Here is a 25,987-nt window from a genome sequence, read left to right as displayed (position 1 = left end):
CACACACACACACACACGGCTCCCCAGGGCTCCCCTCTCATGCTGTTCTGCAAACCTTTTCATAGTTCTCCAGACACAACCAACCTCACCGTCCGCAGATTAGCAAAAGCAATTGCCATTTTAAATTGATCTTCCATTCATCCTCAACCACAGCTTTGCCCACCACACCAAAAGATGTAAGTTGAAGGAGTCCAGGAAACACAAACTGAAAACAACATTCGTATAAATGTGCAAGGGGAAAAACCACGACTGACTGACTGTAAATACTTTTTCAAATAAGTCACTTTTCTTTATCTTTTGTTGTTGTTGTTGTTTGTTTTACTTAAGACACTATGTTGCCCAGGCTGGCCTCAAACTCCCAGGCCTCCAGCCTCAGCTCTCCAGTAGCTGGGACTCTAGGTGTGTGCCACCAAACCCAGCTTTGATAAAGTACCATTTTCAGAATCATTTTAAAAGGGGGAGAAAAGGGCAAAAGGAAGCAAGGGTCAGGGCTTATGATGACCAACAGGGTTTTCTTTAAGTGTTTTATTTTTAAAAAATATCCATAGGGAATTGCCCTGCAGAGTTCAGAAAAGAACCTTCTCTGTCCTTGACTTCAAGTGAAACTCTAGGCCAAAGAATCTGGAGAGCCAGGGTGAACTCAGCCCTCCCCCTCCCCTCTTCACAGGCCTCAAAGAGCAGACATGAAAAGGGTTTCCTAGAGGGAATTTAAGAGGGTTTCTCAATGTCTCCCCCAGCACCCGCATCACTCATCAGGAACTCTCTGGGCAGGAATGACCCTTGTTGGGTTTCTTTCTCTCCCTCGTCCACCTGTTGTCCCCTGTCTCCCCCCAGAGCCAGGGCCAGGGCCACTGCCTTTTCTGCCTGAAGAACAAGGTCTCCCTGGCAATCCAGTGACTCCCCTTCAACCAAAGTGGCTCTTCTCTGTTGGAGCCCCCTTCAAAACCATGTGCCCCCGAGGGGCTGCCCCATAACCAAGCATCACAAACAGCCAGGGGTTGGTTGGTTTTTTCCTTGATTTGTTTTCGTTTTTCAGTACAATGCGGGACTCTACCTCAACCTAGAATAAGGAGCAGGGATGGATGAAGACGCAGAGACTCAGAGAGCAAGGGGTTGTTGGGGAGTTGTCCCTGACTTCCCGTGGGGCCTCTGGACTCCAGGTAGAAGCGGCCACAGCTCTGGAGTTCCAGGCAGGGATGCTTGGCATATGTAAGTAATTGAGTTAAGGGAGATCTAAAGAAAGACTGCACGTTCACATTCATATGCTAAACTCAGTTAAAAATAGACCCAGGAAGGGCCTGACTTCACTTTTAATTTTAGCCTGGTGATGAACATGCCCTAAAGACAGAAAGTCACCAGGCATTTTCCTGAGTGCAGTGATCTTCATATTTTTATAAAAAGGAAATGCAGCATGTTCTATTAATAAAAGTGCTGTAGCCTCAGTTAAATCTGGACAGTTGGCAAATCTTAGCTCCCCTGCCCAGCAGCGCACTCACACCCAAGCAGGCAAGTGGGCAGGTCACATGCCTGGGGGAGGGGGTGGCCCAGGGATCAAAGGCCACATGTGATCGCTTTGTGATCGGTGAGGCTCTACAAGGCCTGGCTCCTGGACACCTCCCAGGTGACCAAGTGACTCCACCAAGTTCATCTGCCAGTAACTTTTAAAGGGCGCGTGAAATGATCCACATTGCCAGGATGGAGACCTGTGTGGTATGAGACTCAGAGACCAAAGGGGGACTGGGCTGTGGCTGTGCCAGGTAAACACAGGAGAAAGGCAGGACAATGCAGTGCTTGCTTCAGAAAGGACAAGCCATTTCGCTGTCTCCTTCCAGTCTCCAAGATGGCAAAGTCCAGTTGGCCTCCGGCTCTCTATCCCATCTTTCCACCTAGGAAGGATCTTCCCCCAGCTGCCCACCCCTATCAAGCCACATAATGAAACAAACTGTGCCCAGGTGGAACAAGGGCCACCCTTAGAGAGCAGAGCCCACAACCGGCTCCACTGTAATTCCAAACTTGGGGCAAGGCTTCCCCAGGTCCCCAAGAAAGTGTTGGAGCCGAGAACAGGTGTCCAGGCCACGTGCACTTCCAAACACCCAGTCCCCAGCCCAGCTCTGAGATTCTTTGGGTCTTGTTGAAATACACTTCTGCTCTCTTGCAAACGAACATTGAAGGCTTCCTGCTTGACAGGTGCCGCGTAAAGTAAACAAAGGACATCTCACAGGCTCTTCCTCACCACCAAGTTTGGCTAAAGAAACTGAGGCACAGAAGAGCAAGACGCACACCTCGTAAGGATGGTCATGCTACTGTAACCCAGATCCCTCTCAATCCGTAGCTGAGGCTGGCGTCAACCAAAAAGTCCCAATAAGATCAAGATATAGAAGGTCAAGGTGGAAGTTAAATTCTCCATTTCCATTATCTGGCCTTATACTTGGGTAAATCTCCCTCTCTCAAAGGAACAGCTACTCTGTTTTGGTTGAGATTTTTTATCTTTTTTTGCTTTTACCTCCATTTTTATAACTATTTATACAAACTTGTAAACCCTCAATTTAAACAATCCCACAATAATCTGACCCCTAACAAAGACATAACTTCTGCAGAATAAGATGGATCAAATATGCTTTGGAGTCAGATCAGGGTTGGGATCCAGTCCTTCCACTGGCTGACCAGGGAATTTTTAGGGGAACAAGCCCAACATCAAGCTCAATTAAAACACAATGAAAAATGTTAAGAGAATCAAATTAAAAAATGTTTTTTTAAAAAAAAAAAAACACAATGAGCTTTTGAAAACACAAGCTCATTGTGTTTTCACTTTTTATTGTGAAAATTTTCAAATTGTGCAAAGGTGGAGAGAATAATATAATGAATTCCCATGTACTCATTACCCAGCTGCAAAAATTATCAACCTATGACCAAACTCATTTCCTAATTCCACCCCATTTCCTCCCCCTCATAATTTGAAGCAAATCCCAGACGTATCATTTTATCTAGTGTATATAACTCTAAAGTATAACAACTTTTAAAAAGCATGATCATAAGAATATTACCGCAACTATAAATAACCAATATATAATTCCTTAGCCCCAATATCCAGTCAACTCAAATTTCTTAGGGTATCATAAACACACATGTACATACATGCACATTTGTTTAAGCTAGGATTCAAACAAGGATTGTAGATTGCATTTTGCTGTTTCTTTTAATCTACAGATAATCCTTCCACTATTCTCATTCTTACAATATATCATTGTAGACATCAGATCTTCCAACCTGAAGAATGTCCCACATTCTGATAAGTGACTTCATCTCCATGGTGTTTTTTTTTTTTTTACATGTTCTTCTGTTCCCTGTATTTTCTATAAACAGTAGTTGAATCTTGAGCTGGCATAAATTCAGATAAATTTTTCATGGTACTATGTACTTCCTACTACATCACCTTAGAAGCCATATGATGCCTAGAAGCTGCCTTTTTTTTGTGACATTAGATGGATCAGCCTAGGCATGGGATTGCATGACTACACCCCAGTGCCTTGGGAGGCTGAGATAGGAGGACTGCAAGTTCAAGGTCAGCCTCCGTAACTTAGCAAGTCCTTGTCTCAAAATAAAAAAAGAACTGGGGATATAGCTCATTAGTAAAGTGTCCCTGATTTCAATCCCTAGAATCCAGGGGAAAAAAAAAAAAAAAGATTGGCCAGTAGATTTGAATATTGCCAACTTGATCCATCTACTGTGAAATTCTCCATCAGCCTCACCTAATAGTTTGGCAGCCCTTAACAACTATGCTGTCTAAGCTTATTATTTCACTAGGGATTGCAAAGTGGTAATAGCCTGTCTTCTGTGTTTATTAGATGGCACTCTTCTACATGAAAAATGTTCTCCCATCAATTGTTTAAATACTCTAATGTAACCATTAAAAAATGACTAATTCTCTTCCTGATCAGTTTTCAAAATAATAAGTTGGTTTCCCAGCATCCTACAGTGGGAACCACTGAATTTTTAACTCATTTTAACATTTTACACATTTTAACATCTGGTACATATCAATTCACTAGAGTTATTCTTTCTAATGTTCAAATTGTACAGCATTTGGGCACTAGGAGCCCTTCAAGTTGGTTGCTGAGTTCTTCCAACATTTCTCCCAGGCAAGGGCTCACTGCCCAACACACACAGAAGCCAACACTATGATGCCAGATTTTTGTAAAAAGAAAAACGTTCCAGCACTGCAAAAAAAGGAAAAGAAAGACCTTTATAGCACAGCCGACCTGCAAGGAGATCATGAGCTGGAAGCTCAACTCTGCCTCCCTGTCTGGTGGCGATGGCGGAATTTATTAAGGAAGTTATGTCCGGATGTGTCCAGGCCTTTGCCGGTTTTAACAGTACATATTGGCATTCAACAGTTTGTTTTCTGCTTCAATAAGCTGTTTAAGCTCATCTTGTACATTTTCTGCCCAAGATGTGGAATCAGCTACTTTTCTAAGAATTCTTAGGGCATTTTAAGAGAAAAATTGTTTTAAAAGCCACAATCTGAATGTTATAGGTGCTTATTGTCACTGAGTTGTTCGTATGTCAAAGCTGTTCGGTGGACACGGTTAAAAAATAACTTTTATTTGTTTAGGAAAAAGACATCAGAAGTTCATACTCATATTTCCAGTTCAAATTTATTATTATAGGATTTTAATTAACATCTTTGGTTATAAAATTGGTGTCTTTTTATATGCTAAAAAATCTTGGTTTTTAATTCTCTTAACATAATTATTCTATATATGTGCATTCATGTATATATATATATATATAGATAGATAGATAGATATCATATATGGGTGTGGATTGTACAACTAGGGTTTTTAATCAAATCATTGTGTTTTTAAAGTTATCTGAAATAATTCTCCACCAACTTAATACAGAAATGTTTCATTTTTGCTCTTGATTTGGGGGATTACATTTTTTTCCATTTCAATTTAATTTTGTTTATAATTAAGAAAAACATTTAGAGAGTTCCAAAGTTAAATCTACTAAATAAAATACATTCAGTTTCTTCCTCTGATCCACCCATCAATTTCCTCCCTCCACACACAAGTAACCATTTTTTTAACCACAGGTAAATACATAAGTATTCATACAGAAAAGGTAGCATGATCCCCCCATTTATTTTGCACTGTTTCCATTTATCAGCCCACCCTGGAGAGCATTGCATAGCAATATGTATTCTCCACTTTCCTTTTCTCTGCTCCATAGAACACACTGCATGGTTATCCTTTAGTTTACTCAGCCCATCCCCTATTGATGGGCATCTATGTTGTTTCCAGTCTTTTGCTTTATTGCAAACAGTGCCATGATGGCGCACCTTGTGCATGTATCTTATTTTTGCCTGTGTATTTTGGGGTAAAGCATATAAATAGGATTGGTTGGTCAAAAGGTAACACACATGCAATTTTGCTAGATATTGCCGGCTTTTCCATAGAGATTGTATCATTGCACATTTCCCTGATGGAGTGAGATGCTTTACATGCTGACTTTTTTTTTTTCCTGAAATCTCTAGAGCTTAGTTTAAAATCCTTGAAAGGGATTTAATTAAAGCTGTCTAACCCAGTCAGTTCTTTACAACTGGACAAAGGAATTTCTTGAGCAAAAGAGTAGTGCTCAAGGGTCTGCCTCTATCTTCTGCTTTCTCAGATTGGTACTTCATACATACTTCTCTGATGTCAAAGAAGTCAGGCCCTGTATCACATATTCTAACTGAAAATATCACAGATCAGTTTGGGTCTTTGTGAACTGGAAGTAGTTTCCTGAATTGGAAAATGAAAGATCATTGGGGTGGGAGGAGCCTCAGTGCCTTCTCTCCTAATCCCCTCACATCCTTTCTAACAAAACACAGATTTGATTTGGAATTTAATGGCACCACAGCCAAGGGCTGGCTTCTGTCCACACCAAACCACTGAAGATCATCTTCCCCGCGCTTCCCTTGACCAGTCCCAGCCCAGTGTCTGAGATTAGGCAGCTCAGAGACTTTGATCTTCCTGCTCACCCCTACTTGGAACATTTCTGAAAGCTGGCCCCTCTGGTTGTACAAATATGAATATATGTCCATCTTCCTCCCACCCCACTTGCTCATACAAGGTAGGCAACAATATTTTATAAGGACCTACTTTTATCCTTTAATAATACGTTCTTGAGCGTTCTTGGTATCAGTATGCAGAGATGGTCTGCATAGTATTGGGAGGATGGAGCAGAATTTATTTCCATTTCCCTATTGCTGAACACACAATCATTCCAAGCTTGGAGGCCACTATTTCAAGGAACTGCAGCCAGCCCTGCCACTCTCCTCTGCTATCAATATCCCACCAAATATACAGCCCAGAACTCAACCAAAGTGGGTCCAGCCAGAGGCGAGCCGCAGCGCAAGCACTGAATCCGGCATGCCCAGGTAAGTTCTGTTTCCAAGAATCACCTAGGAGCAGGGGATGCGATCCTCTCACAGTGGACACTTTCAGTTTCTAGAATCACAAAACTTCTGATTTGGAAACCAGCAACAAATACCACAACCTCAGCATCACTAAAGTTGGCATTTTTAAACAACGGTTCACTTAATCATTCAACAGATATTTGCCAAGCCCCATCTAGGTGCCAGAAACTCTTCTTGGGTGCTAGCAGGTAAATCCCTGAATAAAAGTCCCCTGCCACTTTAAGGCTCACGTGGAGAGGGCAGACTGAAATGGGACCTAACAGACAAGACAAGCACAACAGATAAGTAAAACACATAAGTCATCATACATCTGATGGAACACAACAGTTAGAAAATAGAGCACAGCAAGGGAACTTGACCAGGAAGTGACGGGCTGAGATGCAATTTAAATAAGGTGGTCCAAGTAGGTCTGACTGCATGAGCAATGAACTACTTTTCAGGCAACTCTTTTTTCTAGGCTGCCACCGCCACCTGCGATTATCAATGCCATCATCAAACTGTTATTATCACAAATACCAAGGCAATAATAGAGAATTATCTTGGCTGGGTGTGGTGGCACCCACTTCTTCTAACCCCAGTGGCTCAGGAGGCTGAAACAAGTTCAAAGCCAGCCTCAACAACTTAGCAAGGCCCTAAGCAACTTACCAAAACAAAAAAAAAATAAAAAGGGCTGGGGATGTGGCTCAGTAGTTAAGCACCACTGGATTCAATCAAAAATAAATAAAATTTATTTATTCAAAAATAAATACACTGAACTTGGGCTGGGGTCATAGCTCAGTAGCAGAGTGCTCGCCTAGCATGTGTGAGGCCCTGGGTTCGATTCTCAGCACTGCATATAAATAAAGGTGATTGATAACTAAAAAAAAATTTTAAAAAATAAAAATAAATAAATAAATAAATACAAACTAAAAAAAAGCTAAGAAGTGTATCAGTGTTGTAGCTGCCTTGAGTTCTTTTAGAAATTGCTTAAAATAAGCAGAGTGCTAGCTAAGGACTTATCCGTGACGCAGAAGATTTTGTCATTGAAAGTTTTAATACAGCAGGGTTTAAGGAAAGTTCCAACATGCTTATTAACTACTCTTTCTCCTATTTTGGATCAAGTCTCACAGAAAGAAATTCAGCCTGGAAGTTGCCTGTACATACATGATTAGGTCCCTGGCTGGGGATGACCACGTGGAGCAGAAAGTCAGGTTACGTTTGATGCTAACCTGGGAGAAGGAAGACCGAGTGGGAGGGGCAGCGTTATTGACAAAGCTCCCCTGGTATTGATGATCACTCAACTCTTCACTTTCCACTTCATCTCGCACTCATTATCTCAGTCCTAGTTATTGTTCATCTTCTTTTTCTCTGTGAAATAGGATCTAATAATCCATCAGGAACCTATTTTCATAAACAAAAATCCCATTTCACCCTTCCCTTGCTATATAATTCAAGATTTTCTGGGTCTTCTTTTCCTAGTACCACTTCCACTTAAACCCTAAGTAGTGAAGTGGGATTTATTTTCCCCAGATCTTTCAAGATGCCTGGAAAAATCCTGCTCATAACCTCACCTGATATCAAATCAGAATGCTGCTTCCTGTTCCCCTTTGCATCTTACAATCCAACCCTACTAAACTAGGTGTTCTGGTCCTTGTATTTTCAATTTTAATCCTGGCAATTGTTCCAATGTGGCAGTTGTCCAAACAATGAAACATAATATTCTGACCAATATTCTACATCAATGAATGCTTACTTAGAATTCACTACACTCTTGTCAATCAGAAACCAGCAGACTAGCTTTGTATTATCAGACATTTATCTTATAATTCCTTAGTATCCCCCAAATTAGTACCATTTATAAACTTAATTGAGAATAAACTCCCCAAACAAAAAATGCTTGCAGTACATTCAATTACTTTGGTCTTACCATTCTAGGACTTTATTCCTATCAATACATGTTCCTATGTTTTGTCACCAGTTGTGACAACAAGCCCCACATCAAAGAGGAGCCTGTTGTCTCCGGGCTCCTGTGGAGGTTCAGGAGTTACCTTGGCACACAGTGGGGCCAGTGGAGCTCAGGCTTCAGACCTTCTGAATCTGTGTCCCCAGGATGCTGCGTTTCCAAACATAAATGTCTATCTGGTCTTTCAGACAGGCAGCCCCAGTTGGAGAAACCCAGGCATCAGGGTTACGACCACTCTCACCTGTGAGACCATCCCATGCAGTTTTTCTCATCCCCAGGTCAGTTAGGTGGAGAGTCGGGCTGCAGTGAAGCTCTTTATTCTCCCTGTATTCAACAAGCTGCACCAGGGACCTCAGCAGGCGGAGGCTGCACTGACCCTGCCTGCAGAGTCTTTATGGGAGACCGACAGAGGGAAGCATGGGGTCGGTACTCCATGCTCCAGGTCAAGGAAAGCTTCCTGGAAGGGGTAAGGGCTCAGGAGAACCCACCAGAATGAATTAGAATGTTCTGGTCGAGGAGGGAGAGGATGGCATAGGCAGGCAGAGGAAGCAGGAGGGCAGCCCCGACAGGACTGCAGGGCTACGCAGGGGCAGATCTGGAAGGCTCTGGAAAGCATTCTGAAACCTGACCTCCAGGCAATGAGAAGCCCCATCGGGCTTTCAGCAAGCAGAGGACAAGATGAAGGCTGCCCTGGTGTAGAAAAAGAAATGTCAGGAGCCAGGCCTGGCCGGAGGAGGCAGGGGGCAAAGAAAGGGAGGAGGGAGTGCAAGTTGGAGGGAGAGGGAAGGCCTGGCCCTGAGCCTGGGTTCTCGGGTCATGGGCCAAGGGACCCTGGGCCACTACTAGCTACTTAATCCCTACCTACTTCACAGGGTTGCTGGAGGATTAAAAGGGATAACCTAGGAGGAAACAAAGCACCGCACACATGCGCAGGTCACCCCCAGCACTGCAGCTTCTGTAGAGCTGCATGGGCAGAGATTCCGCGTCACCCCCACAGGCGCAGGACCACCCTGCTCCATTGGACTTCTCCAATGCTACCTGGCCTCCAATCCACCTGGGCTCCTCCCCATACCCAGTCCCCTCTTCTGTAAAACAAGAGCCGAAGCAGATGGCTTCCAGGTCCCTTCGAGCTTGAAGTTCTATGTTTTATTGTCTCATTCACCTTGTGCTCCAATTTTCATAGTGATACTTATTTGTCAAATGAAAACATCAGAGGAAGAGCTGGATGCAGGGGCCCACGCCTATAATCCCAGTGGCTCGGGAGGCTGAGGCAAGAGGATCACAAGTTCAAAGCCAGCCTCAGCAACTTAGCAGAGCCCTAAGCAACCCAGCAAGACCCTGTATCTAAGTAAAATACAAAAATGAGCTGGGGATGCGGTTTATGGATAAGGGCCCCTGGGTTCCATTCCTGGTACGTGTACACACACACACACACACACACACATACACACACACACAAAAAAAAAGGAGAAAGATACATCAATGGAAGAAAATTTAAAAACAAAACTAACCTAAGGAGTGATTGAAGACTAAGATGAAAAAGTGTGTGCTCTTTAAATCCCTTGAAGGGTTACATCAACATGCTAGACTCGCAAAGTAATGTTCACTCCAGCTTTATCTGCAACAGCCCAAACTGGAAAACTGGAAACAAGCTGAATGTCCATCAGGAGAAGAACGGATAAGCAACTGTGCTGCATCCATAAACAGAATACTATTTGGCAGGGGGAAAAGAAGGCCCTGGGGAGGGAACGCAGGGCTTCACACCCGCTAGGTAAGTGTTCTATCACTGAGCTATGCCTCAGCCCTTTTTTATGTTTATTTTTTATTTTATTTTTTAGGGTCTTGCTAAGTTGCCCAGGCTGCGCTCAAACTTGAGATTCTCCCACCTCAGCCTCCTGAGGAGCCGGAATCACAGGCATAGCGTGGCAGGCCCAGACTTCTGATGTAAGCAACAACCCAGGTAGCTTCAAAATCATTGTGCAAAAAGAAAAATTACAGAATGGGAAAAAATATTTGCAAGCCATATATCTGGTAAGGGGCTGGAATTGAGAATTTATAAAGAACTCTTGACAATTCCACAACAAAAATGCAAACAACTCAGTTTAAAAATGGATGATAGACTTGAATAAACATTTCTCTGAAGAAAATACACAAATGGACAACAAGCACATGAAAAGAAACTCAATGTCATTAATCACTAGTGAAATAAAACCACAAGATACCACTTCATGCCCACTAGGGTGGCAATAATAATAATAAAACAAGTGTTAGCAGGGATGTAGAGAAAATGGAATCTTCATTCACTGATGGAGAAAATATAAAATGGCACAGAGCTTTGGAAGGCAGTTAGAAGCTTCCTCAATAAATTAAACAGAGTTACCTATAACCCACCAGCTCCCCTCCAAGATAGAGTCACAAAAGAACTAAACACAGATGTTTAAAAACTATACACAAATGTTCATAGCAGCACAATTCACAATAGTCAAAGATGGAAACAACCCAAATGTCTACTAACCGGTGAATGGATAAACAAACTGCTACCAATCAACAGAATATCATTCAGCAATAAAGAGGAATCACGTACAGATACACACCACAGTACAGATGATGCTAAGCAGAAGATGTCAGACAGAAAAGGCCACTTGTTGTGTGATCCCACTTATCTGAAATACCCAGAATAGGCAAGATCACAGAGACAGAAGTAGATTAGTTTTCAGGAGCTGGGGAGAGATGGGAAGTAACCGATTAAAAAGTATGGGTTTTCCTTTTGGGGTGGTAAAACGTACTGAACTAGGTGGTGGTGATGGTGGCCTAGCACTGTGAACGTACTTGACATCACTAGATTACACACTTCAAAATACTAAAAGGTAGACGTTATTGCTACGGTTCCAATGTGGTTTGTCCTCCAAGGATTCATGTCCTAGAAGCTTGGTCTTCAGTGTGGTAGTGTGGCTCTGTTGTGCTGCTGGAGCTTTAAGAGATGGGGCTTAGTGAAAGGTCATTAGGTTATTAAGGGTGCTGCACTCAAAAGAGACTAATATAGTTCCCCTAGGACTTTAGTCCATTCTCCCAAGAACAAGTTGCTATAAATTGAGGTCACCTCACACATTTGCCATCTTCTGTATGCAGGTTTTTCCCTTTCCACTTGTCTGCCCTGTGGTGACATAGCCAAGGGAGCCCTCACCAGAAGCCAAACCAATGAGGCCTCCAGATCTTGGCCTTTCAGCCTCCAGATCTTGGCCTTTCAGCCTCCAGACCTGTTAGCCAAATAAACCTCTTTTCTTTATGAAGTAACCAGTCTTGGGTACTTTGTTATAGCAACAGAAAATGAACTAACACAGAAATGTTATATGTATTTTTATCACAATTTTTTAAAAAAATCTTCCCCAAAATTATCATGCTGATTGAAAGAAGCCCAGTTCCCCCCCTCAAAAAGTATATGTTTTGATTCATTTTTATAAAATTCCAGAAAATACAAACTAATCTGTACTGACAGAAAGTAATGGTCAGGAAGGAGAGGGAAGGACAAAGAGCATGAAGAAATTTTGAGGGTGGTAAAAAATGTTTATTATCTTAATTGTTTGATGACGTGTAGTTTGGTGTACTTCAATTATATCTCTGTTATACTGAAAAAAAATTTAAAGTTTTATAAATTATCACTGCATCTCTGAGTAACAGAATTTTTGAATTGCTACTTACAATACATTGAGGAACTCACTGTTTCACTGGCTCTTACTATAAACCCTTCTGCAGATCAAAAGCAATCAATCTTTTCCTAATTCATTGATTCTCTTCCATCTGGCTTTACATACCACTGTTTCTTCAAGCAAAAGAGCACCTGTAACCATGTCTGCAAAGGCAGCTCAAGAAGCTTGTCCGACGGAGACCAACAGAGCTCTGGGTGGCCAGGTTTCAGCACAGGAATGCCTCTTGCTATTAATAGGACCCTGAGACACTCTAATCATTGCTGAATCCTGGTTTTCTGAATTGGTTCAAAAATGATCTGGTAGAACTTGGCAGATGCTCACTTTGCAAATCAAACTATCATATCTGTTATTATTTTAGCACATGCTGAGAGGATTATAAGTGTTTATATACTCTCTGTGAGCATCAAATTCAGGTCTGACCTAACATGCATAACAAGCAAAGTAAGACCGTGAATCAAATGCCAGAGTCGGATTTGCTCATGGAATTTAAATTGGGATATGGATTTCACTTTAAACAGAAAGGCACACTTAAAGCTAAAAAGAAGAAAAAAGGAAAAAAAATTTTTTCATTGGATTGCTTAGTTTGTCTCAAATTAAACTTGACCTACTTCAAATTTATTTTAACATATTTTTTCCTGTCTTTTCTTCATGATAGATTTTCTATAAATTCTCTTAAGGAAAGATATTTACATAGAAATGAATTTACATAACAATCTCCATTCCTAGCCCAGCTCCACCAGTTTTTTAATAAATACTATTTTCTTAGCTTTTCTGAGTCCTTGTGAAGTTGGGGGCTCCATTTCCTCATCTGTAAAATGGGGAGAATAATAGTACTTCATAGATTATTGTTGGATTAAATTGCCAAGTTAGATTAAACACACATAGAGTGCTTAGAACGGGAGTTGACACACAGGAAGCACTCAGCAAAAGGTTAGTTGCTATTTACTACGGTTCCCTTTTGCAGATAAGAACACTGAGGCTCCCAGTTGGTAGAAGCAAAGCTGAATCTAGAGCACGGAGCAGCAGGAGCCTGCTCCTGATTCCTTTTGCCCCTCCACACCATTTTCCCAACCTGTACACATTTTGTGTATGAAAATAAGAGTACCAAACGGGAACAGGCAAAAATAGATGTGTAACTTAAATCTAAAAAGCATGAATAAACTGCTACTCACCGACCGGCTCCCGGACTCGCTGGTTGAGGCCACCGGGGGCAGGTCATCAGTCATTTTTAAAGTTAGTTTCATATAGTGCTCTTGAAAAAGAAGATAAAAGATTTCTACAAGGAAACCCAACACTGCTTCAAGAAGATGCCCCCAAAATCTCACGACCTAGTAAAAAATACACTCGCACACTTCCTGCCATTAAAAGGGATTTATAGTCACCCTGTACGGACATTAAAACAGCACTGCAGCTTCCTACAGGAGTTAAGTGGCAAGTGGCTGGCCCATCAGTTGAACCCCTTCAAGTCAGAAATGGAAAAATCTAGAGACTCAAGCTAATATCTATAGGCGGGTAGAATGCAAACATATTTGCAAAGCTGTTCAAATTAAACTATAAATCCAAATTCATCTATTCTAAGGTGATATTTATCAATCTTTCTAGTTCCACATGTTACATTGGAAGTACTTTTTTTTTTTAATTTGGTCCAATTAAAAGAAAAAAAAAACACTAGAAAGTTTGTTGGGAAACAGAATATCCACAGGCTTCATAGTACCACCCCACAGACCACTTACAATCACAGAGAAAAATGTCCCTTTACAATGGAGAGAGCAGGGGATTACCCTGTTAGCCAGGGATCACACTCAGATGTACATCACCCGTGGTGCATCACTGCCAAAGCGCCACCCTGAACCTGGATAAGGAAACAACAGACTCCAGGTCCCTGTGCATGCTGTGGGACAACTGGCTGGAATCTCTGACACCTTCACAAAAAGGTGGATGCATCTGATAGGTAAAAGAAAGAGATTCCTGGAATAAAGGCACCGAGGAACTGAATGGGGGGTGAGACTCCTGTCAAGACAGACATTGTTCTGAAAATTCAGAAAAAGTTAAAAATCTAGCGTTTGTTAGCTAAAATTTAAATGAGACTAGTTTCCTCCGATATAACAACATCATTATGTAACTTATTTTCAAATAGTTCAGGGGAAGAAATAGGAGAGAGAATGCCCAAGAGCAAACAAGAACGCAAGCATCGCTCTCTAAAAGGAAGGTATAATATAGTCAAAAGTACACCCTTAATGGAAACCCATTCAAAGCAGAGTGAGCGATGGGCAGGTGACAGACACACTAACAGGCATTCCTGTCGCTGGCTCGGGACTGAGAAGTAAATGTGTTTTACTCCCTTTAATGTAAGTATTAGCTATGTTGTTATACTTTAAAAGGTTCATATTTCCACCATAGTTTCAAGGGTGTCGAGAGGATGCTTCTGTGTATGAAAGGAAAGCAGATCTTGGGTTTTTCCCTATTAAGGCCCAGAATAAAGTAACCTTGAACCACGATGAGCCGAGGAGAAAATGTGATGCTCAGCTTCTGTTTGGCAGGAAGACAGAGCATGAGATGCCCTGAAGAGACCCGGGATCCTGCCACGTGGGGGCAGGAGCACAGCACAGGGAGGACATGACACACCCAAGGGTGCTCTTCTCAGTCATGCAGGGCGCATGAGCAGATGAGAGTCTGAAGATAAATGATTAACTGACAAATGGCCTTCGCTTCTCTCTCCTCCATTTCCAGGCAGACAAAGGAGAGCCTAGCAGAAAAAATAACAGATGAGAAGCTGGGGATTCTCATCTCAGCCTCAACACTGTGTGACTCTAAACAGTTCAACTGGCCTCTCTGATGTTCATTTGCCTTACTTAGAAAACCCGGAGGGTGGGCTAAAACAGCTCTCAGAGGCCTTCCAAGATGCTAAAGGGTGGCACTATGTTGAAGACAGTGCGGTACCAATGTGAAATGTCTACTCTGTTTTGTTTTTAAACATAGAAGTATTTTTTTTTTCTGATTGCAATAACATGCAATGAAAAAACAATATATATATGGAAGAAAATAAGATAAACCACTACATTGTACCACCCAGAGTTAGAACCATGGTCCACATTTTTATATTTGTTCTATAGCTACTTTTCCAAGCTTGAAAGTGCTGACACATACACTCATACACATTTTTTAAAAAACGAACATAAAATCCTTGAATACATGCTGTGTGTAATTGTTTTTAGTTAACGATAGTATAAGGTCCTCTCTTCATATCAATAAAAGTTAACATCATTCTAGTGGCTAACTGGTACATGATATTGTACAGACACCGTTTATTTTCCCAACTGAGAAATATTTAGGTAGTTTCCAATTTTTTGCTCTTCTAGACAATGTTGCCATAAATATCCTTCCATATTTATATCCTCATTTATGAACATGACTGAAAGTCTGTATGTCAAGATTTAATCACACAACTAGTCTCCCTTTTCAGGCAAGGTTTAAAAAATATCTCAAAGTCAAATAACTTTTCTCTATTCCCTGCTAGCTGGGGAGCACACAGCTCTGGCCAGGACCCCTGTCCTTCAGAAGCTCTGGAAACATTCCTTTGGTCTCTTGATTCAGTGAGCCCACCCCAAAACCTGAGGCCCAGCTTTGGGATAAACACAATCTCTGCAAGACAGAAAAGAGTTTTCAGGGCCACTTTAGGCAAGTGCAAGTGCCACTTTTGTCAGCAAGCGCCACTGTTTTTGGAGTTCAGGCTCAGCCAGGATCCTATCACACTTGGTGGCTTGTACATACACATTTCTGCCTTTAAAACCGATAACTTCGCCAAATACATTCCCGCCTGCCCATAATACATCCAATTCAGATACATGAAAATCACTGGAACTGTCTCCTAAATTGAAAACTGTATTGTTTTTATAAATCCAAGGATTTACTTTAACATTGCAAAATGAGCAATACTCCAAAATAATTGTTTTATACCTCCCATTATAAAGATTAGAAAACCATTTCAAATGCCTCTTTTCACTGACATTATCATCTACTCTTCTGACTTTAAATCATGTCCCCGATCCAAATATTCTTTGCAAATCCTGGAGAAAGTATTTAATTCTTCTTGTGGCGGTTGTTTTCATGGGTGGTCCATGTCACAAACATGTACCGACACCCATGGCTGGAATTAAACTTCAGAGAATCATATTCTCTATCACAGGGGGAGGGATGCAAAGAAAGCCATTCTTCATTGATGATCACTCAGCAATTCTCCTGAACACTCACCTCATGTGAGTTTTGGAAGAGGTTACCATCCATCATTTCCAACCCCTGGAGAGGCTGGATTAAGAAGGTTAATTTGGCTTGTCCAGGTCACCCACTCTCAGTCCAGGGTTTTTCCCTCTCTGACCCTCCTTGCCAGAAATTGAAAAATTAATTTAAAGCGAAGACACTCATTTTATACCCAATAATGTCAGGCAGATCCTAAATCGTTTTGTTTAATCATGAACTCATAATAAGCCTCCCCCTAACCCCCCCCCAAAAAAAGGGAGAGAGAGAAATTAAAGCATGCTTAAAATATAATTTTACCTTGTATTCTCCCACCCCTGAAGGTCAGGCTTAAGGATTAGTCTAACAAAACTCAAAAACACCTTTTGGGAAAGAGCCTACAGGAAAGTTGCAAAACTGAGAATTATTAAAGGTGTCCAGAAAAGCCTCTAGTGCGGTTTTCCAGGTTGGAACACAGAGAAAAGTGACAACCGGGAGCTGACGGGTCATGAGTGTGACCGAGAGAAAGCAGGTGCAAAAAAAGTCAGCCACAGATGGTCCTGGTGCATCCTTAAAGCACATCCCACATAAAAGTCAGGAAAAGCGGCATGAAAACCATCTCCATGGGGTGATAACCCCCCTACACACATGCATGATGCCCAGTCTTCTGTTTCTGAGCACATGGGAAGATTTATTCTGCAAACTGAGCTGCAGATTAACACGTCCTCATGCAAGTTGCCTTGCTGCTCTCTTTTTGCCCCTAAAGTACATTAGCGTTTATACGTGCCATCTCCCCTACAGATATGCTGTCAGCAAGTTGGAAAACTGGCCTTGTAAACCATCGGGGGACTGACTTATAAAATCCAGCAGGAGTTGTAGGAAAGAGGGGGATCGATTAATTCGACTGTAACTCCCACCACTGTAAAGACTTCAGCATATCAGATGGATAGTTGCAACATAGCAGAAACACGGGAACAAAAATAGTTGGGGGAGGGGGCAGGCAGGGTCTTTCCCTTCCACCTCCTCCTCAAACAGCTGGCAGTGATGACTGGTCCCCAAACTTGTCAAAGACTAAAACTTTGTACAACTCCTCAGTTGGGTGGGATTTTAAACAGTGACCACCCATTGAGCCCATGTGTGGTGTTAAAAACCAAACTCACATTCCTGATTCAAAATGTGCCTTCCTAATTAGAAGCAGGATTTCCCCATCTACCCACCAGTGGGAAAGAGCGATATGAACACTATGAGCATGCAGGATAACACGTATTACCAAGATCAGGGAAGGTTCATTAACCAGGAAAAGAAGAACCATGGTCTCTTTCCTACAAATTTACCCTCCTTGCTTGAATTCTGGAATTCATCTTACTTTTGGCAAAACTTTTCAACACTCAGTTCTAAAACAATGCAACCAGACCTTCACATCCACCATGGATTCACAGCAACTATCCCTGTTAAAATATACAAAAGAATATTAGGTCATCCCAAACTAAGTCGTTACTGTGGCCAGAAATTAAAATCCCATTAAGTAGCATTTTGTGGTACAGGAAGATTGCGTCAAGCCTTTGTCTGGTCGGGGAACAGGACTCATGAGGAGACAGGGGATCCTGGAGGTAGTGGAGTTTCAACTCCACTACCGCATTTATTTCCAGTCTTAATTTCCATGTTTAGTTTAGAGCATCTTAAGTTCGGTCCTTTGGTTAGACTTTGTATATTTTTGTTTACCAAAGCTGTGAATTAAGCTATCTCCATTTGTTTACTTGAAACCTGGCTGTCTGGGCAGGGAAGAAATATTAGTTTAAACTGAAGTTAAGAACCTACAGTCACAAGAAAAATAAATCAAGGGGAGAGAGAAACTGGATAATGTGGGATCGTTTCACTGTGAGCCAATCCTGGCTGGGGACTTTTCCCCCCTGATGACTATCAGGATAGGCAAAAAAAAATCTTAAACAGATCAGAATTCACATGCCAAGGAACAACTTTTGACTTTTTAAATTATCAATTTGATAAACTGCTAGAAGGAGGCAGCATAGGAAGTTGACAGAAGAATAAAAGAGGAAATCAAAATTTTCTTTTTTTCCTCCTGTAGCACTGGGGTTAGAACTGCTCTGTGTGCACCATATGTAGAGACATTTACTGTGACTAATGGGAATAATGTACTACATTTCATAATACTGATCTCTTGGGCAATTTGAGAAAAACTCATAATTGGAAAGCTATATGCACTATCTAAAAATACTTATCGCTACAAACTCTCCAGCAAAATTTCTTTAAAAAAAAAAAATACATGAAAGAGGCCTTCAAGGGAAGCAAATACATTTTTCAGAATACTAAGAAAAGCCCACCCTCCCTCCTCCCATTTCAGTAAACACTTAATCCTCTCAGATGTTTTCCCCCTGCAGAATGCTTGTGCAGTTTAAGATGGTGTTTAAAATTTTCAAAATTCCTTCTACAAGTGTATTCTTATTTCCCCCTTAGAAAGGGGAGGCAGGGGGCTCAAACTGATGTTAGAAACTGGCACAGATGTTAGAAATTCTATCCTCTTTCCAGAAAAGGACCAAATATGAGCGTGAGGTAATATCCCTTTTTAGCAAATTCTTATTCCTTCTCTCTGATTCTGGATGTAACTGTCAGTATGTCCATCAGGTGAGTGGACATCACCCCTAATAGTTATATGGAAATCCCTCTGAATGCAGGATGTCTGTAAAATTATCTGAAATCAGAGTTGCTACTTGTAGCATTTTCTATTTTGCGTCAGGGAAGTGTTCTGCAAACAGACAGCAACAATCTAACGCTATGCAGAATTTCATAGCTGGTTTTGTGTCTTCCAAAAAAACCAACACTAGCACACAGGTGATACTATCTACCAAATGCTAAACCAAAACTTTTTCTATTTTTATAATTGTTTATTTGCTTATAAAATGATGTGGAAAGGAAAAAAATAAGTCATCTGTGCTCAAATATGCAATCTGATGCCATCAATGAATCAGGAATACATTGCCTGCAAATCAAATAATTTAGGAAAATCACTTATGTGGTTCACTTCATAAAAGGTATGTGTGTGCTTAATTTTCAGCATGATTACTGGCACACTTTGTAGTCCTGTCTTGACAGCTGACTTCAACATTTCACACAGAATTGAGTGACTCTGTTTCCATTTCGATAAATATTTTAAAACCTGCAATCTGAAATGTAAATACCTGGTGCTTCTCAAGATTAATAAGTGACTTCCTATACATTAGGGTTAAGTTTGCTTTTAAAGCACACAATTCAAGTAAAATCATTTTGGAAGTAAAACATCATTAATGTTTGAAGAGATACATCCTTATAAAATACCAACAAACACCAATGTTTCATCTTACCTCTGCTAGCATGGAAAATATATAATTTTTAAATCCTCCATTCTAATTTTCTAAACTCATCCCAAATCTCCTCCTAAGCTCTCATTTCCTGTTGCCCAAAAAGCTCAATAAAAGGTTTTACATTATCTACAATAATACCTCCAGACTGGCAATTTGGAGTATACATATTTCAAATAAAAATTGTACAAGATGTTAGTCATGTGTGTCTATAATCTGGTGGATAATCTTTACAGGTATGCTAATTTTAATTAAGGGTCAGTTATTCCTCAACCAAAGCTAGGAATACAATGGGTGCATATAATCCTTAACTGAAACTAAGAATGCAATGATAAAAAAACTAAATATTCCTGATTAGAAAAGCACCTTGCAGAAATTCACTGTAGATGCAATCTTCATAAGCACTGAGACTGACTTTAGTAAAACAAACACCCAAACCAGTCTCATTATTCACCGTGGTACCTAACTGTTTAGCTACTTATGTTCGGTATTCGGGCAGTTCTCTTAAGACCAAATACAATGCACCTGGACAGGAATCGTTTTTTTTTTACGATCGTTACAGTGTTTTTACCAAAGTCATTGACTTCACCCCAAATGAAAGCCATTACTAATAAAAAACAGCATAACAGACCTTAAGAAGTGAAAAAGAGTCTTGTAATCCTTAAACGCTTTGTATACTACATGAAGATTGATGTGTCCATCATTTTGAAAGAGATCAAAACTTCTCCTCTTACACATTACATAATGACTGAAATAACTAGAAAAAACTAGTGATTCCTAATAATATTTAATATATGTTTCACTAGAAAAGAACTTCATCCAAAGCTTTAGCTCATGAAAATCTCTAAACCCAGAGGCGGACAACTCCTTTTGCGGCTGAGGACAGTCTCCCCGCTACATTTTCTCAAAGATGGCTGGTGCAAACGGCACCTCATAACTACATAAAAATGGTTGCTCAGATTAAATTATGCAAACGTGGTTTCAAAATAAGCTGCTCAAGTTTCAGCGCATTAAAGATGGACCTGCAAAGCATTTGCCGTGTTGCGCCTGGTTCCAGCGGAATTTCAATGGGTACCGAGGGGAGCACAAGCCCCAAATCACCCTTATAAAGAAAGACTCTGAAACATAAGCCCCCGAACATCAAATCCCATGGGCACATTCACTGGCCTTGAACACCAATCTGTCACCAATGCAAAACAAGACAGAGCCCTAAGGAGCTCCTTCAGCTCTCCATCCTGGACTGGAAGCAAAGGGGGCCATCTTTGAAAAGCTCAGTTCTATCTTTTAAAATAAGAGAGTCCAGAGGCAGAGCTTTCTAAATGGGGGAGACATTTTTTTATAGGAAGTAATTAAAATCTATGTTAAATTCCACGAAATGGCACTTATTTTCTATCTTGCATCATTTCATAATCAGACACCCATCTACAAAGATTTTTCTGTGAATATAAAGTTCCTAGTTTTCTCCTACTTAAGAACAAGTGATAGAAAAATCCAGGGTAATTACAATACCAAAGTAATATCCATGAGCTCCCTTTGTAATTTCAAGGCACAAGGCAGTGGCTGGGTGAGAAGCACATCGAATGTTTCCAAACTAATAATTGGTCAAAGTAGATTTATTTTCAGTAAGTAGAATTTATATTTTTAATAGTTCTTTTTTTCTCTCTTGGTTTATATTTATCTTAAGGACTAAAGAGCTATGTCAAGTAATGAGTTACATAAACCATCAATCATATTTAGTGTTCGCTGAAATAATTTGCAAAATAACAACAACATGAAATATTTCCATTTTAAATAGTTGGAAACTGTTAGTGGTGGAAGGTTATATAAAATAGCAAGTTTTTAAAGCAAAAAGCTTTAAAAATAAAAGGAGCTTTAATATTCCAGCCAATAGATAGGGAACCATTTTGTCCTGAAATATGAAACCAGCATTATTGATGTCAAACTTGAATTTTCACTCTATTACATAAGTCAGTGTTCAAGACCATAAATATTTCACTGCTATTTGCTTCCCCTTACACCCCTCACTGGTTACATCTCTTGCTACATTTTAATCAGTTTACGCAATTCCCAGCATCAATACAGCAGCTCCGTATGCTCTGCTCCATGCGACAGGTTTTTGCTGTACTTTTTGCAATTATTGAGTTTCGCTTAGTTTCCCCAAAGCGCTCACCATTCACTTTCCTATGCTTCTTAAACTAGTATTGAGGACATCGTCACTAGCTGACTAAACTTTTATGAAAATAAAGATCCTTCAAATAAACCAGCATTCTAGGCCTGGAACTGTCAAAGTCTCCAGAAGGAAGAAAACAAAACACACCATTTTTACTTTACGTTTCCCAAATGGGCTGAAAGAGCTTCTCAGAACCCCCTGACCATCCCAACCTACTCACGCATTGGGACGACATTGAAATTCACGACCCAAGTCGCACAGTTCACCCGAGTCACAAGAGGGTAATATTAATGGAAAACTGTTTTGCGGCCCAGAGCCCTTCTCAAGGCCCTTCTTGAAAAGTGTCTACACTCCGGGGCAAAGCCAAATAAGTTGTTTACAAGCCCTGGTCTCCTTTCCCACCCCAAAGTCACTGGTTGACTCCAGGCCACCATTCAGGGTGGTTTTCGTTCTTAAAAGCATTTCACTTCCACACCCTCACGCACGGGCACACTCACTCTCAACTCCCCATACATTCCAGAGGCCTCTGAGGACCAGAAAGATGAAAAACAGTCCCTGGGCCATTTTCCCCCAATTTGAACTACTTTAGTTCAAAATAGTCAAGTAACATCGCCGAAAAGAGAGGGGATCAGGAAAAACAAAAGTATTTCCCCCAAATAACTTTGCTCCTTTCTCCCCAACCTCACAGCCAGCCAGAATGGCACCCTATAGAGTGAGCTAGAAAACTTCAAACGCAAGGGGGCCACGCGAGGTTCAGCAGGGACCCGAGATGAAGCCACAAAGAAGGTGCCCCCGGCGGGTCCCAAGCGCACCAAGCGTCCCGGCTCCCTTCTCGCTTCTCTTACTTTTGGATGATCTGGGGTAGGCTGGCTTGGGGAGGCGGCGGAGGCGGCGGAGGCGGCGGCTGCATCCCTCGCGGGCCCGGGGGCGCCGAGGACGCCTGGGCACCAGGCACAACGCAGGCATCTCTGTCCGGTTGTTCCGGACCGCTGGGGTCCGCGTCCTGGCTCATGGGTGCCGCCAGCACCATACGGGGCGAGACCCACCCGGGCTCGCGGCGAGGGAACGCGAGAGAGGGGCGGTCCCAGGGCACGGGCGCTCTCTGGCCGGGGTCCCCGTGCCTAGTCCCCTTGTCCTTTTCGGTGGCGCGGGGAGGAGACGAGAGGGGAGGGGAGGAGGCAGTCCCGGCGGCGCCGCCTCCTCCGCCTCCCGCCGCTCCCGCTCAGCCTGCAGTGCCAAGCGGGGGCGGGGGACAGGGGGCGTCTCCCGGCCGACCGGAGCAGCTTGGCGGCCAGGGGCCGCTGGACGCTGGGGTGGCCGGAGAAGCTCAACCCGCTAACTCTAGGCTCAGCGATCTGGGAGAGAGCGCGGCGCGCGCCACCCGCCACTGTGCGCCCTCCGGTCCCGAGCCTGGTGCTCCGCAGCGCAGCCCACGGCGTGAGAAGGCGAAACGCACGCCAGCCAGCGGCCCGCCGCCGCGCTCTCGCTTCTCCCGGGAGCAGCGAGGCCTCCCGGTTGTCCCTGGGAACGGCGCGCGAGGCCTGGCACCCCTCCGGCCAAGCGGAGAGGACTGAGGCCCGGGGCGTCCGTGCGCATCGCTGGTGCGCTGGGCTTGGCATCTTCCCGTGCGGCTGGACTCCCGCCAGCGCCACTCGCATTTGAGGGACTGGGACTTCTTAAAATAAATATCCGGACCCTCTCCCAGGCCGGTGGGATCTGTAACTTCCGGTCTTAGATGACCAGGCCCCGGGGGCTCTCCAAATTGGCAATTCCAGCTGCTCATTTCAGGGGTCCCCGAAGCAGCCGTAGCGGCTGTCGTGGATGTCCTCGTTTCTTTTTCTCTTCACTGAAAACATCCCGCAAGCGCAAAACCAAAATCAAGCAGACGTTCTATACTTGATACTTATTGGCCACATCTCAGTGGGAACACAAAAGTTGTCCAGGAGAGCGTTCTCAGACGTCGTGCGTCCACCATCACCGCCTCTGAACTTCTGTTAGTTGCTCAGGAACCCTGGTGCGCACGTCCACCTGTGCACCCGAGGGCTCAGCTGTAGGCGTGGACAAAGCGCGCCTTTAAAGGCCCAGGAGCCACCCCGCAGGTGCAGCTTAATATCTTTGGGCTCCGGTGTGTGCTTGAGGAAGCACCTGGTCCCGCAGAAACGTCTAGTAGCTGGACAAAGACCAGGGGAAGTGGCCTTCCATAGGCTTCTTACTGGCCGTCGTACTCACAGACGTTACTACCCCGACGCGCAACCCCGGGCAGCGGAGAAAAGCGTGTCGCGCTACCCGGGAAGCCAGAGCGCACACCGGGCGGCCCCACGGCCTAGAAAGGAGTTTGCTGGGGTGCTGAAGCAATGTCGCCATCATCCCATCGCCACGAAAAGGGAAATTCTGGAGATTAGTCTCAGACCCAGCAACTATTGAATTCCCAGAGGAGTGTTTCCTGGGCTCTGCTGGAACTTCCAATCCAGCCTCAGGAAGATCTATGCCTGCTCCTCTTCATTTCTGCCATTCTACCTGGGGTCTCTGGGACATTCTCCTCCTCTCTCTCTCTTCCCTTCCTTCCCTCACCTTTTTCTCCCTCCTCTGACAAGTAAAATTATATTATCAATTCTTTATATTCATGAAGATCAGATCACAGTTCAGAAAATTGAGTCTCGCCCTCACCCTCAAAACAAAAACAAACAAATCTCAAGTGAATAGGGATTGCCCGCTGTTCCCGTTTTACAAGTGAGCAGGTTGGGGCGATTTGTCCAAGGAAACGGGGCTGAGGTGTAGGAACAAAAGTGTTGACTGGTTTCCTGAATGATTGGTTCCTCTGTTGTCTTCAATTTCTATTGCTAAGTCTTGACTAAGATTTCCATAAAACCCCATATTCGACCTCCACCCCCTCGATTTCCTACGTGGAAAGATATTACCTGAAAAGAACAATGCAACTCTTCCGAAAAATAAAATCAAGTCTTTTTTATATGTTTGCATTGAAATCTCCCTCTGAGAATACTTGAAAACCTCTGAGCAAAGGGCTTTGTAGTCTCCAAGACCTGATTTTGAGTCCAGACTCTGCAATTTACCAGTGTCAATTACCAAATGCTAAGCAAATTGAGAATAAGGAGACCCTAGCTCCAGAGTCTCCCGAAAGAATAGGGGTGATGCATCTTCCCTATGTGATGCAAGAGGTGTTCCATGTCGCACTCATTACAGGAATGATTCTATATATTACACTCTTGTAGCCAAATAAAACAATAGACTTCAAATTCCAGGAAGCTGAGTGTCCAGAAGATTATTAAGTCTAACTAACATTTTTGCAGAGAATATTATATTCTTTACAATTATCAATTTTTAATTTAATTCAATTTTTTTACTATGCCAAGATTAAACCCAGGGTGGCTTTGTCACTGGGCAATATCCCCAGCCCTTTCCATTATTATTATTATTATTATTATTATTATTATTATTATTATTATTGACAAGTCCTCTCTAAATTGCTGAGACTGGCCTAGAACTTGGGATCTTCTTGCCTCAGCCTCCCCAGTCACAGGGATTACAGTCATGCACCATCACACCCAACTGAGAGCATATTTTATAAATTTATCTCTCTCCATCTCAGAAATAATGCACTAGCATATGTGACAAAATAAGAAACAATGGATAGGGGCTGGGGATGTGGCTCAAGCGGTAGCGCACTCGCCTGGCATGCGTGCGGCCCGGGTTCGATCCTCAGCACCACATACCAACAAAGATGTTGTGTCCGCCGAGAACTAAATAAATAAATATTAAAAATTCTCTCTCTCTCTCTCTCTCACTCTCTCTTAAAAAAAAATGTTGTAACACTGGCTCTAAGATGGTTACTTGATTCTAAAAATTTACTAAAAAACACTGGATTGAAAATCACAATATATCTAATCCCCTCAAAATGGCATCCGACTGAATCATTTGCTTCTGTCCCCCCATCTTAAAGTTTGAAAACACTTCAGTATAAAGAGGAAGTTTATATTTAAAAAAAAAAAAAAGAAAAAAAAAAAAGAAACAATGGATAAATCAAAGTATTCATTGGGCTTTTCTGTTACCCTTTCCATAAATTTGAAATTTTCAAAATAAAATCAGAGAAAAATGAATGTT

General features: G+C 42.4%; 1 protein-coding gene across 6 annotated transcripts in view; it reads right to left on the bottom strand.

The window, feature by feature from the left end:
- The window catches only part of Rbm20 (RNA binding motif protein 20), a 185,470-nt gene extending 161,254 nt beyond the window's left edge, over positions 1-24,216 (bottom strand). For 2 of the 6 annotated variants that reach the window (XM_077799023.1, XM_026389175.2), the window contains exon 1: positions 22,714-23,869. In XM_077799023.1, coding sequence (XP_077655149.1) covers positions 22,714-22,834 — 121 coding nt within the window. In that variant the 5' untranslated portion in view covers positions 22,835-23,869. Of the gene's footprint in view, positions 1-22,713 lie in introns of all 6 variants that reach the window. The other 4 variants (XM_026389172.2, XM_026389171.2, XM_077799024.1 and 1 more) reach the window with 4 other exon arrangements.
- Positions 24,217-25,987: the final 1,771 nt, after the last annotated feature.

The sequence above is a fragment of the Urocitellus parryii genome, chromosome 5 (assembly GCF_045843805.1).
Source record: "Urocitellus parryii isolate mUroPar1 chromosome 5, mUroPar1.hap1, whole genome shotgun sequence".
Lineage (NCBI taxonomy): Eukaryota > Metazoa > Chordata > Mammalia > Rodentia > Sciuridae > Urocitellus > Urocitellus parryii.
Note: the sequence above shows the minus strand (reverse complement) of the source record. Positions and strands in the feature narration are given on the sequence as shown.